The sequence below is a fragment of the Lissotriton helveticus genome, chromosome 7 (genome assembly GCF_964261635.1).
Source record: "Lissotriton helveticus chromosome 7, aLisHel1.1, whole genome shotgun sequence".
NCBI lineage: Eukaryota > Metazoa > Chordata > Amphibia > Caudata > Salamandridae > Lissotriton > Lissotriton helveticus.
The window spans coordinates 2712678-2730825 of record NC_136068.1 but is presented as its reverse complement, the minus strand read 5'-3'; the positions used below and the strand labels follow the sequence as shown (position 1 = coordinate 2730825).

The following is an 18148-nucleotide window of genomic DNA, read 5'->3' as shown; positions in this document are numbered from 1 at the left end:
AAACAGTCCTCTGAGAGTGACATGTAGTAAGAATGTCCTAATGCCTTAATGTTTTGAAGAAGGTCTTCAGTCATTTTACGCGCAACTTTTCTTTTTTTTTGCTACGTAATCTAAAATAAAGCCCCTTGCTGATGCCTTAAAGGCATCCCAGATGATTGCGCGAGATAGGGAATCTCTGGTATTCCTTTCAAAATATTTCATAGAGGATGAAGCAAAAGCTGAAGTGTATTTGGGATCTAAAAGAAGTGCATTATTAAAACGCCATCTTGCAGGAGCATTATTCCTAGGGAGTATCTCAAAGCCAATGGAAACCGGTTCATGATCCGATGAAAGAATCGGGCCAATGTCCACATGAGTAAGGGACTGTGAAATGTTGTGAGATACGAAAACATAATCAATTCTTGATTGGGTACGGTGGGTGTAGGAAAAGAAGGAATATTCTCTAGTAGTTGGGTGGCAAAGGCGCCAAGCGTCATGCAATTTATGTTGATGTATAGTGTGAGTGAAAGATTAATGTGGCTCGTTGGGTACGAAGGACACTTGTATTTCTGTCTATAAAAGGGTCAAACACCTGGTTACAGTCTCACTCCAAAATAAAATTATCTTCAATGCATTGAGAAGTATGCTTTGCCAAAGACGGGCCAGAAGGAAGCATCTCCAGCTGTGGGTGCATAAACATTGAGGAGAGAAACCAGAACACCCTTGAGCGACAGTTTTACAATCAACCATCTCCCTTCAACATCTGATTCTTGTGATAACAATGTAACTGGTAAGAATTTACGACATCATATTACCACTCCTTTTCGTTTGCCATCTCCTGGAGAAAAAATAAGCCTCACCCACCCAGGCCCTTTTCAATTTCAGAGATTCAATATCTGAAAGGTGGGTTCCCTGTAAAAATACAATATCAGCATTTAACTTAGCCAAGTGTGATAAATCTCTTTGTCTCTTGATAGGAGAATTTAGACCCCTAATGTTCCATGAAACTAACTTAAGTGACATGAGTTATTAAAGTGGAATGATAAAAGCAGCAAAAAGTAACGGTCCAATTCAATAAGGTTAGAAAAAGAAACAACAAAGGAATGATCCAAGTTTGCCGTGCAAAAGTCCAATACATTACAAAAACATTGTATAGCATTAGGAGAGATAGAAAAAAAAGAGAGGGTGAAATTAATGTAGGATATTGAAAAATATAGAAAGTAATTAAGCAGAAACAAGAAAAGGTGAAAGAATCAGAAATGGAAAAATCCAAACTTAAAAAATCAAAATCCAAATCATTACGAAAACGTCGATTAACTTTACAAAAGAAGATTTCAGCTAAAGAAGAGAATGACAATTTAGATAGCGAAAGCTAATGGTGAAAAAAGAGATCACTTAAGTCTAAAAAAGATTCCCTTTGGGATATTCTATTGGCATACAACTTACACATACAACACTTCAGCCCACATTCGTACTTGAATATTCAACAATGTTGTTAAGCATACGTTGGGTCAGAATCATTAGTTACCAGAAAGTCAAAATATAAACAATAAAAAGGTTTTTCTGTTGGAAAAATGTATTTGACTAATTCATATAAAATCATTAAAAAGCACTAAAAATAGCACATCAAATTGTATTTGTGAGCCAGTTTAGCTCTATTAGCAACAAAATATAGTAAACAGAAATTGGAGCATTTTGAATGATGAGGAGGATGTAAAACTAGAAAGACCTCTTTTTGCTTTTAAAAAAAAACAATAATTCACACAGCCAGTTGGTACATACATACAGGGACATGCCGCAAATGAAACAAAGAACCCTTGATCATACTATTGCAAAAGGCAATGTTCCCTGTGGTAACTGTACTATGTATATTGAAGTACGAATGTGTGCTGAAGTGCTGTATGTGTAAGTTGTATGCCAATAGAATATCCCAAAGGGAATCTTTTTTAGACTTAAGTGTCTTTGTGGTGTCCTGTCCCTTTCGGTTGTTGGACCCATCTCTTGTTATTGAGAAAAAAGAGATTAGCCAGAAAAATGAAGGATAGAATTAATGATGAAAAAGAGAGAAAGTAAAAAGCTAGAAAGATTGAGTGTTAGAGCAATAAGTAGGAAAATGCGTGAAAGAGAGTAAAACGGGAAAGAACTGTAAGAGACACCTAATTCAGAAAAGAAGAAGAATTGAGAGAGAGAACAGATAATGAAAGACAAAACAAGCGACATACCTACACGAAGGGAACAAGAATGGAGGGGTCGGTGGAACCACAAGGAGCAGACGAGACGTCCAGCGAGGAATACACCGAACCGGGAAGGGAACCGTCCAAAACATAAATGTGACTGTGGAAGCAAAAGAAAAGTGAGATGATCAGATTAACTTCAGTTTATATACCAAACCTAAACATTTAAGAAGCAGATTCTCGTAATAGTAGTCAATAACTTCAAAGATAACACTGAAGTGCAAAACCAAATAGAAATACAAAACATCATAAATCCTGCAGTGAGTAAGAGGGCAGCTTAAAGGAGCGGCGTAGGCGAATCAGGTAGCATGTGAAGAGGGTGGTCTTGAAGAATCCATGGGATCTGACGTATGCGCATTAATGAAGCTTTGTAGACGCATCGGATCATCATATAAGGTTGTTTTGTTATTGTAAGTGACTTTAAACAATCATGGATGGAAGAGTTCGTTTCTGGCACCCATGGAACGAAGAGCTGGCCGCATGTCCAGGACGGCTTTGCGTATTGATTCAGGGGAAGTAGTAGTAGGAATGGGGCCCAGTCTGTGAGCGCGTTGTATGTTTAATACAGTTCCTTCTGGCAAATGAAGAATCTTGGTGAGAAAAAGATTTAAAGAAAGCAATGGGATCTGTACCTTCAATACCTTCTGCCAGATTATAAATACGCATGTTATTCCTCCTATTTTGATTTTCAAGTTCCTCGACTTGTTTTTGTAGTGATGATACTTGAGAATTTATGGAGGTGACGCATTTGAAAAGATGAAACATTCTGCTCCACTGTAGGGAGTCCAGCATCCAGCTGCCAGCAGTTGTCTGAAAGGATCTGTAGTTTAGTGTTTGTTTCCTCTACAAAAGGTCTGAGAGCTCTTCTTTCCTGAAGTATTAATTCCATTGAGACCAGGGAAGCTGGTTTGGGTGGTGAGGGAGGGTCTTTCTTAGACGTTGTACGTTGGACTTTAATTTAATTTAATTTAATTTAATTGTGGGTTTATATAGCGCTAGAATCAACTCCTGGAGGAGTATCTCCGCGCTTCGACCGCTGGGGAACCCGTCCTGGCTACCCCTGAGAGATGGTCCCTAATGGGTATCTCTAAGGTGCGACCAAGCATCCCCGGCGGTCTGGGGGGCCGTTGTGAAGATGAGGCAAGCTAATGCCCAGAGTTGCCGAGTGTGGTCCCTGACTGGAGTAGGTACCGAGGCGAGAATTATCGAGCCCGCTGACCCTGGTCCACGACCCTGCCTCGTCGGGAATGGAACCCTGGTCCCGGGCCGTCCTCTGCTTACGGGTCTGCCGCCTCTAACCAGTGAGCCACACCACTCCACTTTCCTGTTGCTATCTGCCTGGGCTCCATACTTGTGTTGCGCTGGTCTATATCAAGGATCCCTAAATGTTCCAGCTTAGAGAATTCAGAAAATATTGTTGAATTTTTAATGAAAGTACGCTTTGGTGTTGGAGCAGTAGAGAGGGTGCCCTTTGTTCTGCCCATCAAAGTATGTTATTGAGAAACCGGAAGGCAAATATAAACTTGAAGATAAGTAAACTAAAAAAAAATCAGACTGAAAATATGTACAGGTAAACAAGACCACGCCTCAGAATGGATATATCTGGGAGTAGGGTCACTCTACGCATCCTATGTCCCTCCGCCCATCCCCCGACCAGCCAAGGTGTACATCTGGGAGTAGGGTCCCTCTACTACTGTGCATCCCATGTCCCTCTGCCCCTCCCCCGACTGGCCCCGGTGTACATCTGGGAGTAGGGTCCCTCTACTACTGTGCATCCTATGTCCCGCCAACCATCCCCGACTGGCCCCGGTGTACATCTGGGAGTAGGGTCACTCTACTACTGTGCATCCTATGTCCCTCCGCCCCTCCCCCCACTGGCCCGGTGTACATCTGGGAGTAGGGTCACTCTACTACTGTGCATCCTATGTCCCTCCAACCATCCCCCGACTGGCCCGGTGTACATCTGGGAGTAGGGTCACTCTACTACTGTGCATCCTATGTCCCTCCGCCCCTCCCCCCACTGGCTCCGGTGTACATCTGGGAGTAGGGTCACTCTACTGCTGTGCATCCTATGTCCCTCTGCCCATCCCTACCCGACCCAGGTGTACATCTGGGAGTAGGGTCACTCTACTACTGTGCAGCCTATGTCCCTCCACCCTTCCCTGCATATAGTGGGGTTTCACTGTTGCTGTGCTGTACCAGCTGTGTTTGTGAGGGAAGCTTGCACTTCTGCTGCCTGTCCTGTGTCCCCTCTGTGTGTGTGTGTGTGTGTGTGTGTGCGAGGGGAGCTTGCACTTCTACTGCCTGCACTGTGTCCCATGTGTGTGTGTGTGTGTGTGAGGGAAGCTTGCACTTCTTCTCCTGTACTGTGTCCCCTCTGTGTGTGTGTGTGAGGGAAGCTTGCACTTCTGCTCCTGTACTGTGTCCCCTCTGTGTGTGTGTGTGTGTGTGTGTGTGTGTGTGTGTGAGGGAAGCTTGCACTTCTGCTGCCTGCACTCTGTCCCCTCTGTGTGTGTGTGTGAGAGAGAGAGGGAAGCTTGCACCTCTGCTGCCTGTACTATGTCCCCTCTGTGTGTGTGTGAGGGAAACTTGCACACCTGTTGCCTGTACTGTGTCCCCTCTGTGTGTGTGTGAGGGAAGCTTGCACTTCTCCTGCCTGTACTGTGTCCCTTCTATGTGTGTGTGAGGGAAACTTGCACACCTGTTGCCTGTACTGTGTCCCCTCTGTGTGTGTGTGAGGGAAGCTTGCACTTCTGCTGCCTGTACTGTGTCCCTTCTGTGTATGTGTGTGTGTGTGTGTGTGAGGGAAGCTTGCACTTCTGCTGCCTGCACTGTGTACCCTCTGTGTGTGTGAGACAGAGAGGGACGCTTGCACATCTGCTGCCTGTACTGTGTCCCCTCTGTGTGTGTGTGAGGGAAACTTGCACTTCTGCTGCCTGTACTGTGTCCCTTCTGTCTGTGTGTGCGGGAAACTTGCACACCTGCTGCCTGTACTGTGTCCCCTCTGTTTGTGTGTGAGAGAAGCTTGCACTTCTGCTGCCTGTACTGTGTCCCTTCTGTGTGTGTGTGCGGGAAACTTGCACACCTGCTGCCTGTACTGTGTCCCCTCTGTTTGTGTGTGAGGGAAGCTTGCACTTCTGCTGCCTGTACTGTGTCCCCTCTCTGTGTGTGTGTGTGAGGGAAGCTTGCACTTCTGCTGCCTGTACTGTGCCTCCTCTGTGTGTGTGTGCGTGAATGTGTGTGTGTGTGTGTGTGTGTGTGTGAGGGAAGCTTGCACTTCTGCTCCTGTACGGTGTCCCCTCTGTGTGTGTGTGTGTGTGTGTGTGTGAGAGAGAAGCTTGCACTTCTGCTGCCGGTACTGTGTCCCCTCTGTGTATGTGTGCGGGAAACTTGCACACCTGCTGCCTGTACTGTGTCCCCTCTGTGTGTGTGTGTGTGTGTGTGTGTGTGTGTGTGGGAGTGAAGCTTGCACATCTGCTGCCTGTACTGTGTCCCCTCTGTGTGTGTGTGTTTGAGGGAAGCTTGCACTTCTGCTGCCTGTACTGTGTCCCCTCTGTGTGTGTGTGTTTGAGGGAAGCTTGCACTTCTGCTGCCTGTACTGTGTCCCCTCTGTGTGTGTGTTTGAGGGAAGCTTGCACTTCTGCTGCATGTGCTCTGTCCCCTCTGTATGTGTGTGAGGGAAGCTTGCACTTCTCCTCCTGTACTGTGTCCCCTCTGTGTGTGTGTGTGTGTGTGTGAGGGAAGCTTGCACAGGCACCTCTGGTTCTGCCTCACGTTTTCAGCACTTAACACAAATACTCTAGTGAACCATCTTTGCTTCAGTTCTGCTGGAGGTTATGGTTTTGAGTGACTGTCCTGTACCATGTGCCTGGCGGTCAGTGACGTCATTCCCTATGTAACTTCCGGTTCTCTTTGCAGGATTTGCTGCACGTGCCTCCCAATGGCTGCCCCCCAGAGGGTCCTGGTCCTGGCCTGGTGCCTCCTGCACTCTGCCCACTCCTTCCTGCCCAACCTGGAGCTGAACCTCCCTGGCATGGGGGGCACCCAGACCCACGAGAGCCTCACCAGGGCGGGGGCGCTGAGCATCGCCCTCAGGGTCTTCCAGGACCTGGCACAGCAGAAGGGGAGGGTCCTGGACGCCTCTGCGCTGAAGGTGAGTGCAGGGGGCGCTGAGGGGGGCACGGGGGTGCTGAGGGTGGGCATGGGGGCGCTAAGGGGGGCACGGGGGTGCTGAGGGTGGGCACAGGGTGCTGAGGGGGGCATGGGGGTGCTGAGGGTGGGCACGGGGGTGCTGAGGGTGGGCACAGGGTGCTGAGGGGGGCATGGGGGTGCTGAGGGTGGGCACAGGGTGCTGAGGGGGGCATGGGGGTGCTGAGGGTGGGCACGGGGGTGCTGAGGGTGGGCACGGGGGCACTGAGGGTGGGCACGGGGTGCTGAGGGTGGGCACATGGGTGCTGAGGGGGGCACGGGGTGCTGAGGGTGGGCACGGGGTACTGAGGGTGGGCACATGGGTGCTGAGGGGGGCATGGGGGTGTTGAGGGTGGGCACGGGGGTGCTGAGGGTGGGCAAAGGGGCACTGAGGGTGGGCACGGGGTGCTGAGGGTGGGCACATGGGTGCTGAGGGGGGCACGGGGAGCTGAGGGTGGGCACAGGGTGCTGAGGGTGGGCACGGGGCACTGAGAGTGGGCACAGGGTGCTGAGGGTGGGCACGGGGCTGAGGGTGGGCACAGGCACGGGGTCGCTGAGGGTGGGCACGGGGCGCTGAGGGTGGGCACAGGGTGCTGAGGGTGGGCACGGGGGCTGAGGGTGGGCACAGGGTGCTGAGGGTGGGCACGGGGATGCTGAGGGTGGGCACGGGGGCGGTGGGCAGGGATGAGACAGACCCATGGGGGGGCTCACCGCTCTGCACTCAGACGCACCCCCCCTCCCCACCTCAGGCCTGGATCTGAAACCTCCACGTGTCTGGGCAGGTGTTAGTGGGTCGTAAAGCTCGAGTCTGTGTTTTGGTTCAGTGGGGGGGGGGAGGGGTGACTCCTGTGAGGTGTGGCGGGGGTGAGGGGGGGGGGGGGTGAGGGTGAGGAGGGGTGAGGGGGGTTATAGGATCCGAACCATCCGAGGAATGCTTCAAGTCCCCACAGGTCCAGCAGGATGCGGGGGCGCCAGACCGGGGGGGGGGGGGGGGAGATGACAGCAGAGGGATGCGAGCTCCCCCTCCCCCCCCCGGGTGACACCTGCCCCCGGAAGTCTGGGACTCGCCCCCTCCCCAGAGCAGGGTCAAGGCTCTTAAAGTGCCTCGAGCATCATCTCTCCAGACAGAGCCCGGGGGTCCCTGGCCGCCCCCGGCAGGAGGAGAGACACGTCCTGGGAGCTTTTCAAAGTCCAAAACGCTTCTTAATCTGAGTTGAGGAGGAGAGGGTCTATGGGGGGGGGGGGGGGGGGGGCTGAGCCCGGCGACCAGAGCCTCTCTCTAAAATCTGAGGATTTCGGATTTCTCTTCGTTGCACTTGAGATGCAGAAGACACCAGCGAAGAACTGAGGTCCGGCATTTTGGGCGTCAACAGAATCCTCATTTTTTCTCCAAATGAACAGAAGCTGCGTGACATCAGCGTGGGCTGCGTGACATCAGCGTGGGCTGCGTGACATCAACGTGGGCTACGTGACATCAGCGTGGGCTGCGTGACATCAGCGTGGGCTGCGTGACATCAGCGTGGGCTGCGTGACATCAGCGTGGGCTGCGTGTCATCAGCGTGGGCTGCGTGACATCAGCGTGGGCTGCGTGACATCAGCGTGGGCTGCGTGTCATCAGCGTGGGCTGCGTGACATCAGCGTGGGCTGCGTGACATCAGCGTGGGCTGCGTGTCATCAGCGGGCGATGGTTTTTGCACCCAGATCCGCTGCCATTTGAACGAAGGGAGTGACATAAACATTAACAAGCATTGGAAATGCAATAGGTCTCGCATTAGAAAAGTTGGAGCTATTGGCATTGTAAATGACACATATTTTATTTATGTGTTGGTTTTGAAAATAGCTAAATTAATAGCTTTGTCATTTACAATGCCAATAGTTATAACTTTTGCAAATGTGACACCTATAGCATTTGTAATGCAATATGTGTTTTATTTACGTGACTTATATGTATTCAAATTACAAATAACAATGGCCTTTATTTTTTTATAATTAATACTTAAATAAAAAGTTATTGTAATTTATAATGGCAATTGATACCGAGGGTTGTGAATAACCTGAAGCGATCACTGAATTTAGAGAAGATACCCCAGAGGGTTAATTTGTTTATAGCAGGAGTTCTTGTTGTAATTGCAGGTAACAAGTTCCAGACCTTGCAAAATAACGCAGTGGGCTATGTCTTTGGAGCAAACATCTCCATGCAAATGGCGAGATTTACGTTTGAATATGTGCGAGGTATTTTCTAAAATGAGAGCGTTTGGTAGTAATTAATACCATTATTTAGTTACCAAAAAAACAAAAACAGTAAGACGAACAAGACGGAGGGCATTGCTGTGGGGAGGGGGGAGGAGAAATGCGAATCGGCCGCAGCAGGGGGCGGAGCGGGGAGAGCGGCGATGGGGGAGAGACACGGGCCGTAGTGTGAAGCAGCAGGGGCCTTTGTGCCACAGACCTCAGACACAGCTTACAGTTAACTTGCCTGATTGATACCGAAGGTTGTGAATAAGGTAACAAGTTCCAGTCCTTGCAAAATAACGCAGTGGGCTATGTCTTTGGAGCAAACATTTCCATGCAAATGGCGAGATTTACGTTTGAATATGTGCGAGGTATTTGCTAAAATGAGAGCGTTTGGTAGTAATTAATACCATTATTTAGTTACCAAAAAAACACAAGATCACAGCGAAATAAGTATAACTTGAATCCTAAAACAAAGGTGAATGAACACAGGCGTGCTGGCCACAGAATATGCAAATCGGTTTAATGCAGCTGCACGCAAGACCACAGTATTGACACTTGACAGGAGTATACACTTATGAATTCTGTGAAACGTACATGTGCCCTTCGGTGTACTTCTCTCTGCTAAAAAAATAAATACGTAAAGTACACTCTGAGAGCACCAGATATAGAAAAAGCTTCAAGCAGCTATGGCATTTCTTCAACAGGAAAGTGGATTCGGCGGGGGGGGGTGAGGGGGGAGGTGGTTTGTTTTAGAAACAGAGGAAAGCAGGAGGAGGGGGCAGTCGGTTTTAAAAGACATTGTGATGGTATGCGTTGTGAATGTATGCGTAACGTCATACATTCCATCACCACAGAACCTACGGAAGGTAAAGGCCGATCTGGAAGTCTTTTTAGCTGTTCTAAAGTTATCAATTGTTCCTCTATTATGACTGGATGATGTGAGTAAATACCGAGCTCTATGTTCAGACAGCCATCACTTTTTTGTAGGTAATGTTTTATTGAATTATAAAATGAACTTTTCATGACAATCGGCAAATCAGTGAATTCAGGCAGTCACTGGATTCTCAAAAACAGAGTGTCCCACAGTTGCATGGCATTCACTTGGGAGGCGAGGGAGGGAGGAGAAATACGAGACGGCCTTGCGGCCGTGAGACGTGTGAAGCAGGGGGCGGGGGGAGCGGATGCCTTTGAAGTGAAGCTAAGCTTCACTTTAAAGGTGTGGGCTGGAGTGCGGCTGAGGGAACAGACGGCGATTTGATGATGTGCACGCGCATTTTAGGTCAATTCGCTTGCGCATTGACCTAAAAGCCACGGGCACAGCACCAAATCGCCCAGTTAGTTAAAGTCTGTTTAAGACGCTATAGTCTCGCAAGCTCAATGCGCATGCGCATTGACAGGCGAGACCTAATAAAAAGGAGAGGGCTCAGGGAGGGTCCCTGCGGGGCCCCTGTGCCACTCTCTGGGGCGAGGACGACGCTGGAGGAAGCAGACCTGTAGCATCCATCCCGAAAAGATTGAAGCCAGCCCCAAGTCGAGCCAGTAATGCCTGTCTCAGCCAGTCGGTCAACAACAGCGAGTGGGGAACTGTATCGAATGCCGCCGAGAGGTCAAGCAAAATCACATCGAATGCCGCCGAGAGGTCAAGCAAAATCACATCGAATGCCGCCGAGAGGTCAAGCAAAATCACATCAAATGCCGCCGAGAGGTCAAGCAAAATCACGTTGAATGCCGCCGAGAGGTCAAGCAAATCACGTCGAATGCCGCAGAGAGGTCAAGCAAATCACATCGAATGCCGCCGAGAGGTCAAGCAAATCACATCGAATGCCGCCGAGAGGTCAAGCAAAATCACATCGAATGCCGCCGAGAGGTCAGGCAAAATCACATTGAATGCCGCGGAGAGCTCAAGCAAATCACATCGAATGCCGCCGAGAGGTCAAGCAAATCACGTCGAATGCCGCAGAGAGGTCAAGCAAATCACATCGAATGCCGCCGAGAGGTCAAGCAAATCACATCGAATGCCGCCGAGAGGTCAGGCAAAATCACATTGAATGCCGCCGAGAGGTCAGGCAAAATCACATTGAATGCGGCGGAGAGCTCAAGCAAATCACATCGAATGCCGCAGAGAGGTCAAGCAAAATCACATCGAATGCCGCCGAGAGGTCAAGCAAAATCACATCGAATGCCGCGAGAGGTCAAGCAAAATCACATCGAATGCCGCCGAGAGGTCAAGCAAAATCACATCGAATGCCGCGGAGAGCTCAAGCAAAATCACATCGAATGCCGCCGAGAGGTCAAGCAAAATCACATCGAATGCCGCCGAGAGGTCAAGCAAAATCACATCGAATGCCCCCGAGAGGTCAAGCAAAATCACATCGAATGTCACCGAGAGGTCAAGCAAAATCACATCGAATGCCACCGAGAGGTCGAGCAAAAGCACATTGAATGCCGCCGAGAGGTCAAGCAAAATCACGGCTGCCCTCCCACCGGCGTCCAAGCATTCACGAACAACCTCCAACACTTCAACCAAGGCCAGTTTGGTGCTATAGTTACCCCTAGTGCCCAAGTGGGCCGGGTGGACCAGGCCTGCACCCTCCATGAATCCCGTCACCTGTCTGGTCACTACTTTTTCGCACACCGTGGCCATGCCAGACGAGAGGGAGAGAGGGCGACAGCTCCCAGGGCACATCGGGTCGAGAGAGGGCTTTTTCAAGCGAGGCAGGATCTTCGCTTGCTTCCAGGTCAGCGGGACATGCGCCTCCTGGAGGGACAAGTTAATGAGCCCGTTGGCTTCAGGGTTGATAGTTTCCGCGATGGTGGCCTAAAGTCCAGCAGCACAAGGGACTGATGGTGAGCCGGACTTCAGGCTTTTAAGAGTTCTAAGGGAGCCGGATCGATCAATGGGGACAAAAGCGGCGAGGGCTTGAGGGGGAGGCGGACGGACTCTATCTGCCCGATGGGAGCCTGTATCCAAACTGCAGGAGGGAAAAGACGCCAGGATAGAGCAGATTTTCTCCAGAAAGAAGCTGGACAGGTGTTCACACCAGGAGTTGGAAGAGGAAAGAATACTCGCTTGTGCCTCAGGAGTCAGAAAACTCTGGACTATGGAGAAAATCTCCTCGGAGTGATTCCTGGCGGCATCAATGCCGGTCGCGTAATACGCCCCTTTGGCATAAGCTGTGCCAGGATCATACATTGTTTGTTTACATCTCGGCCTAGGTTTAGCCCCCGGGCGTTAGTCCTTCCTGCACCCCTTTCAATTTTTTTGCATTCCTGTTTGAGTTCCCGCAAAGCGGGTCTAATCCCCAGTTTATAGGGGCCTCTCTGGAGTACCTGTGGGAAGAGGCAGGGGAAAAATGACCAACGGAACTAGCAACCCAGGGGGTAAAATGAGTCAAGCCTCACTCGCGATCATCAAGAGGTCTAGGTCTAGATGCGTCCAAAGCCCGGCTAAAAGCCAACGGGTCAACTCTAGCAAAGGACGGGACCCTCTCGGGACGCGGCAGGGAGTTAACCTCTAGTATAGTCCAGAAAACAAAGGTCAGAAAATGATCTGACCAAGGGACCGGAATAGGATCCTTGACCAAAATCGGGAAATTAGAGCAAATGGGGTCTTAAATGTGACCCCCTGAATGTGTCGGTAAATCAACCCATTGGGTGAGCTGGGCGCGATTCAATATATCTAAAAGCTCTAAGGCCTCATACAAACTTAAGGGGGAAACAACCTTTACAACGCAACTTTTACAACGCACTACTATTACAACAAAACTTTTACAACGCAACATCCATTACATCACATGCCATTACAACGCAACCATTACAACGCATGACACTACAACGCATACCACTACAACGCATGTCATTACAACGCATACCATTACAATGCATAACATTACAACGCATAGTAACCTTACACTATCCAACACTTACCCTAATGTTGCACCCCCCTGGAGTTAGAATAGTAATTTTTACCTGTACACTATCCAATACTTACCATACATGCAATGTAATGTTATGCCTTTGTAATGGTATGCGTTGTCAAGGTAGTATGCGTTGTAATGGAATGTGTTGTAAAGGTAGTTTAAAAAAATGTATTGTAATGGCATGCGTTGTAATGGAATGCGTTGTAATGGGTGTTGCGTTGTAAAAAATGCGTTGTAAAGGTATGCGTTGTAAAAGTATGCATTGTAACATCATACATCCCTTTCAAGGAACCCTGGTCAAGGTGAAAGTTCAGATCCCCAAGGACAATAAAGTTGGAATAGTGGAGCTCTCGGGGTGATAACATCCCCAGTGCCTTAAGAAAGGCTCCCGCCGGGTCTGGGGTCTATAGATCAAGGAGCCACCCAATGTGAAATGATCTGAGACCTTAATACTAAAATCAAGAGCTTCACAATCACCCCTCTGTGGCCGTACCCCGTTGAAGGGCCCACTTGTCCCTATGGATAACGCCAGGCCTCTCCCCTCTTCCTGATGGCCGGTCAAGGCCAGAGATCTTGTAACCATCCAGGGTCTGAGAACGCATCTAGCCATGTTTCGGTGAGAAAAAAAAAGATCAACTGGTTTGTCTACCAGAAGCTCAAAGACGTCCTGGTGATGGCTCTTAGCCCCTTAACTGCCCTGAACGTTCCGCGCTAGTGCGGAACGTTCTATTGAGCGGGCGGGGCCTTTGCGCTACAGCTGCGCTGCCTCTCGGCGCTGTAAATAACAGGCTCTTTAATGGCTCACATGGCCTCGTTCATGAGGAATTGTTTCAGCGCAGCGCTGAAAGTCTTCTTGCTGGGCTGCCCTAGCCAATTTGAAAGAGGGAAATGCTCAGTTTTTAGGTCTTGGCCTGCGTTGGCTGCGCTTGCGCAGTCTCGCTGGCGAGAAATTTTGTTTTTCAGTATGGGGGCTTGAACCCGCCCCTCTTCTCCATTGGCTGGCTTCCTAAACGGAGGACAGCCATTGGAGGAGAGGGGCGTCACTCCGTTCAAGCCCGGATTCGGGGGCGGGGGGGGTGTTTTTTCGCTTCTTTCTGTTTTCTTTCTCTCCTCTTCCCCTTGGCTGGAATTTTACATTCCAGCCAATGGGAAGAGGAGAGAAAGAAAACACGCCCCCGAATACAAAAATGACGCTGCGTTTCTCCGAGGCATTTCTGCCTTGCCTCGGAGAAACATGGTGCTCTCTGAGTGTCTGTCCCTCTGAGCCCCTGTGTGGTGCCGGTGCCGGTACCGACTTGTTCCGGTACCGGCACCGGCACCACACTGTGCCAACAGAGATAGGGACCCATGCCTCCACCAGGGCTATCCCGCCGGTAAGTTTTCTTGCCTCTGTTCCCTGGCCCTACATGATAAACAGTAGTGTTGTTTATGCTCCTATGTAGAGCACCTTACACATGCTGTGCCCTCGCCTTTGCCTCCTCAGCGCCACCTACAGAATTTCCAGCTACTTGTAAACATCTCTCAAGATGTGATGCCCTCCTCCTACTACTATCGGGCAATCCGCGTGACTACCTCCTCCTATAGCGTCACTTCATGCCTTGTGACAAATAATAACAGCATAGCACTGTAGCGCGGGTGCCGTACGATAACACTGTCCTATTCAGGGTGGGCGTGTCCATATTCAGTGGGTGGGGGTAATGGATGAAAGACAAACAAGTGTATCAAACTAAGCAACGGCATGCAAGTGACACGAGACCCCCTGTCTTTGGAGACACATGCCTCCAAATTTACCTGTCCCCAGCCCATACCACACAGCGGGCAGCACCTAGAGGTTACTTAGCTCGCAAAGCGCGATATGGAAGCTTCAGACCATATTACATGCGTAAGGCAGTGCCGTGCCAACCGATAGTACGCGCTAGGGAGACCGCGTCAGCCAACGCATCGCATGTGTCTGTTTACGCCGTTCTCTGTTGCAAAGAACGCAGCACACACCGCCTGCAGGCGCGGTGCAGGTGGATCACACCTTGGTAGATAAGCATTCCTCGTGACTGGATCTGCCCAGAGCCCTCTCTGGGAGCATTGAAGTAGAGAGGATGCCCGCTCCCCGAGTACGTGCACCGGAGAACCCCGTGCAGCCGTCGCCAAGATACCAGCCAAAGAGGCGAGGCGCAGGCAGCAGCTGTGCGTGTGCACTCTGGGAGCATTAAAGTAGAGAGGATGCCCGCTCCCCGAGTACGTGCACCGGAGAACCCCGTGCAGCCGTCGCCAAGATACCAGCCAAAGAGGCGAGGCGCAGGCAGCAGCTGTGCGTGTGCACTTCCCATGTAAACACAGAGAGATGGAGGTGTACGCAGCCAAAATGTGTGTCAGGAAAGAGTCGCGAAAGCCCCTCCCTCAGGACTCCCACCGTGCCAGGCCAGGCGCAGGGCACTGAGGCAGCAGCAAGGCAGGCGGCTTTGAGCAGGCAGCAAGGAGCACCCAACCCCAGCCCCACACTCACCCCACTGTCCGCCGCATGTCTGCCAAATCGGAGTCCTTGGGTGATTGAAGCCTCTGACATCACTTCCAGGAGGTTTAAGAGGGCACGAGGGCCGAGGAGGGGGAGAGTAAGGGGTCTTCCTGTGCGCAGCTGCACCCTGGGAGTTGTAGTCCCGCCCCTCCCAGCGATGGTCCTGGGCACTGCAGTAGGATGAACGCGACAGTATAGCAAACACAGGATCAGCTGTTGTAGCACAAGGTGTTCTGTGCTGAGAAATGTGCACAGGCAGGTAGTGTGTGGCTCTGTGTGTGTGTGGCTCTGTGTGTGTGTGTGTGTGGCTCTGTGTGTGTGTGTGTGTGTGTGTGTGTGTGTGGCTCTGTGTGTGTGGCTCTGTGTGTGTGTGTGTCTGTGTGTGTGTGTGTGTGGCTGTGTGTGTGTGTGTGTGTGTGTGTGGCTCTGTGTGTGTGTGTGGCTCTGTGTGTGTGTGTGTGTGTATGTGTGGCTCTGTGTCTGTGTGTGTGTGTGGCTCTGTCTCTGTGTGTGTGGCTCTGTGTGTGTGGGTGCGTGTGGCTCTGTGTGTGGTTCTGTGTGTGGCTCTGTGTGTGGCTCTGTGTGTGGGTGTGTGTGGCTCTGAGTGTGGGTGCGTGTGGCTGTGTGTGTGTGTGTGTGGCGCTGTGTGTGGCGCTGTGTGTGTGTGGCGTTCTGTGTGTGTTTGTCTCTGTGTGTGTGTGTGTGGCTCTGTGTGTGTGTGTGTGGCTGTGTGTGTGTGTGTGGCTCTGTGTGTGTGTGTGGCTCTGTGTGTGTGTGTGGCTCTGTGTGTGTGTGGGTGCAAATACAATAGGTTTCGCATTTGTGAGTGATTAAGCTATTGGCATTGTAAATGACAATGCCATTTATTTCTATGTTTTAAAAACTAAAATAATGTCATGAGCAATGCCAATAGCTCTAACTTTAACAAGGACGAGACCATTGCATTGTAAATGCTTGTTATAAAATACAATGCATTCCTCTCCTGTCTCCCTGCTCTGGGCACCATTTTCTGCCTAGCCCCAAATCAAGTACCGCTGCACCATGGTGCAAGGATGCCTTCGTTGCAGGCAGGATTGCAGCAAGGGACACCTTCCTGCACTAAAACAATCCCGAGAGGCGTTTTCCTTGTTGTATGTGTGCTGCGGAATTCAGAGGAAAAAAATAGAAATGATAGCAATTCTCCTCGTTATGCCTGCTCTGGGAGGCGCAAGGTGTCCGCGCTGCCCCAGGTTTATGTGATTTTGTAAATCTGGGGCAGCGTCAAAACCATGGGTGAGGCGTAGGAACCCCCACAGCAACGCCCATGGAACATTCTCCAAGCGCAGAGTAAGACACGGCAGTGACCCCCATATCTGTGAGGCCGCTCACGAACACGCAGGGCGGCTTTGAGCCGCCTCATAGATATGATTGAGCGGCTTACGCTACCAGGGCATTGAAACCTGTGGCGCTCCGGCGGTGCGGGCCTCTTGTAAATAAACCCTCCGTTTATTGGCCTCGGAAGAGTGAACGTAGCCTTAAGAGTTTTAACTTGAGAACCGTGGATCATGGCTTGCTCACGTTTCTTCCCATCCTAACGATCCAAGATTGCAGACTTGATGCACATAATGGGTAAAGGCCAGACCCAAACCAGCCACAGGAATCCAAAGACGCGGAGTGGTCAGCTCACCCAGGTGCGGTCGCGGCGTGCTTCATCGCTGTTTTGTAGACTTAGGGACATGTTTACCAGCGCCTTTGGGACGCTCTTGCACCACGCAGGGGGTGAGAAGCAAATGTAAAATGAAATTTAAAAAGCCACGTAAGGCCACCTTTTGGCAAACTCAGGCTCACCTGTTTTTGTATCTCTTGGAATATGTCAAAATCCATGGATGTTATGTGGAGCATCCACGCAACGCCCGTGGAAACGCCTCCCTGGCGCAGATAAGGCAACGCAACGATCCGCGCAGCATTACTTTACTTGAAATTTATGAAGCCACGCAGGGCATGCAAGGCCGGATGGAGTGTCTTCAAAGAGACGCAAAGGACCTTATAAATATGCCCCCTAGTGTCCAAGGCGACTAATGCACGAGAGCGGGATAATGCTCGAGCGCAGTGTGGCCAGAAGAGGGCAGCAAGACACAATCTCTCAATCTGTTGCGTTTAAAATTGAGTTAACTATCTACTCTGTTCTGATATTGTTCATGCGCACTGCTCAGGCAGGCGCTGGTGACCCTCCTGCCCCTTCCAGGGTCCCCCTACCCCGTCAAAGGGACCCCTTACCCCCTCACAGGGCCTGTACATGCTGCAACGGGTCTGGTTTTGGGGGTAACAGATGCTTGCATTATTTTCCTGTATTTCTTCCTCCTCTCCCTGGCTTCCTGTAACAACCAACTGCAGATGGACTCTGGAAAGTATTGTATGCACACCCCTCACACAAGGCCCGTTATTTATGAGCCCCTGCATCACTTTTTGTGACGCAGCGGTGGTGTAAAACATGCCCGCTGCTGTGCCCTGTTTACAAAGTGACACATCTCAGCAGATGTGTCACGGTGTAAAGCCCTGCGCCATAATATACCTGCGTCAGGTATGATGTATGCAGGAGGGCGTTCCCACGCAATTAAGCCTCGTAGACGCTCTGCATTGAAATCCATAAGGTTTCCCTGCGCCACTTCTAGGACGCCATTGCGTCAAACCGCTATTCCTGTCTCATGGCAGGCGTAAGGGTGACGCAGTGCTGTATTCATAGCCCTCCCCTGCATTGCTGGAGTTGCGTCAGGCTTCCGACACAACTCCAGCAATGCATCAGTTTTGAGCCGACAGTTACCTCAGTAATACTGACGTATCTGTCATTCCTTGCGTCATGATGCGTCATACAGTAAATATGACGCATCCATCACGTCGCTTGAGGGCTCACTGAGAAGTAACGCATCGCTGTCTTCAAGCAGCGATGCGTCACTTCTCAAAAATAAGGCCCTGAACGTTTAGTAATCCAAAGGGGCCCTAGGATTACTGAGAGCCCCGGCACTGGCCCCCAGAGAACAGCAGCCTATGGGCTCAATCTCATTTTCTAATCTAGGGGCATATTATCAAGGACCGGTGTTAGAATT

General features: G+C 50.5%; 1 protein-coding gene across 1 annotated transcript in view; it reads left to right on the top strand.

The window, feature by feature from the left end:
- LOC144767921 (von Willebrand factor A domain-containing protein 7-like) overlaps positions 1 to 18148 on the top strand; it is a 210301-nt gene that overhangs the window by 16600 nt on the left and 175553 nt on the right. Inside the window, exon 2 of the mRNA XM_078651260.1 lies at positions 6132 to 6366. Coding sequence (XP_078507386.1) covers positions 6154 to 6366 — 213 coding nt within the window. The 5' untranslated portion in view covers positions 6132 to 6153. The remainder of the gene's footprint in view (positions 1 to 6131; positions 6367 to 18148) is intronic.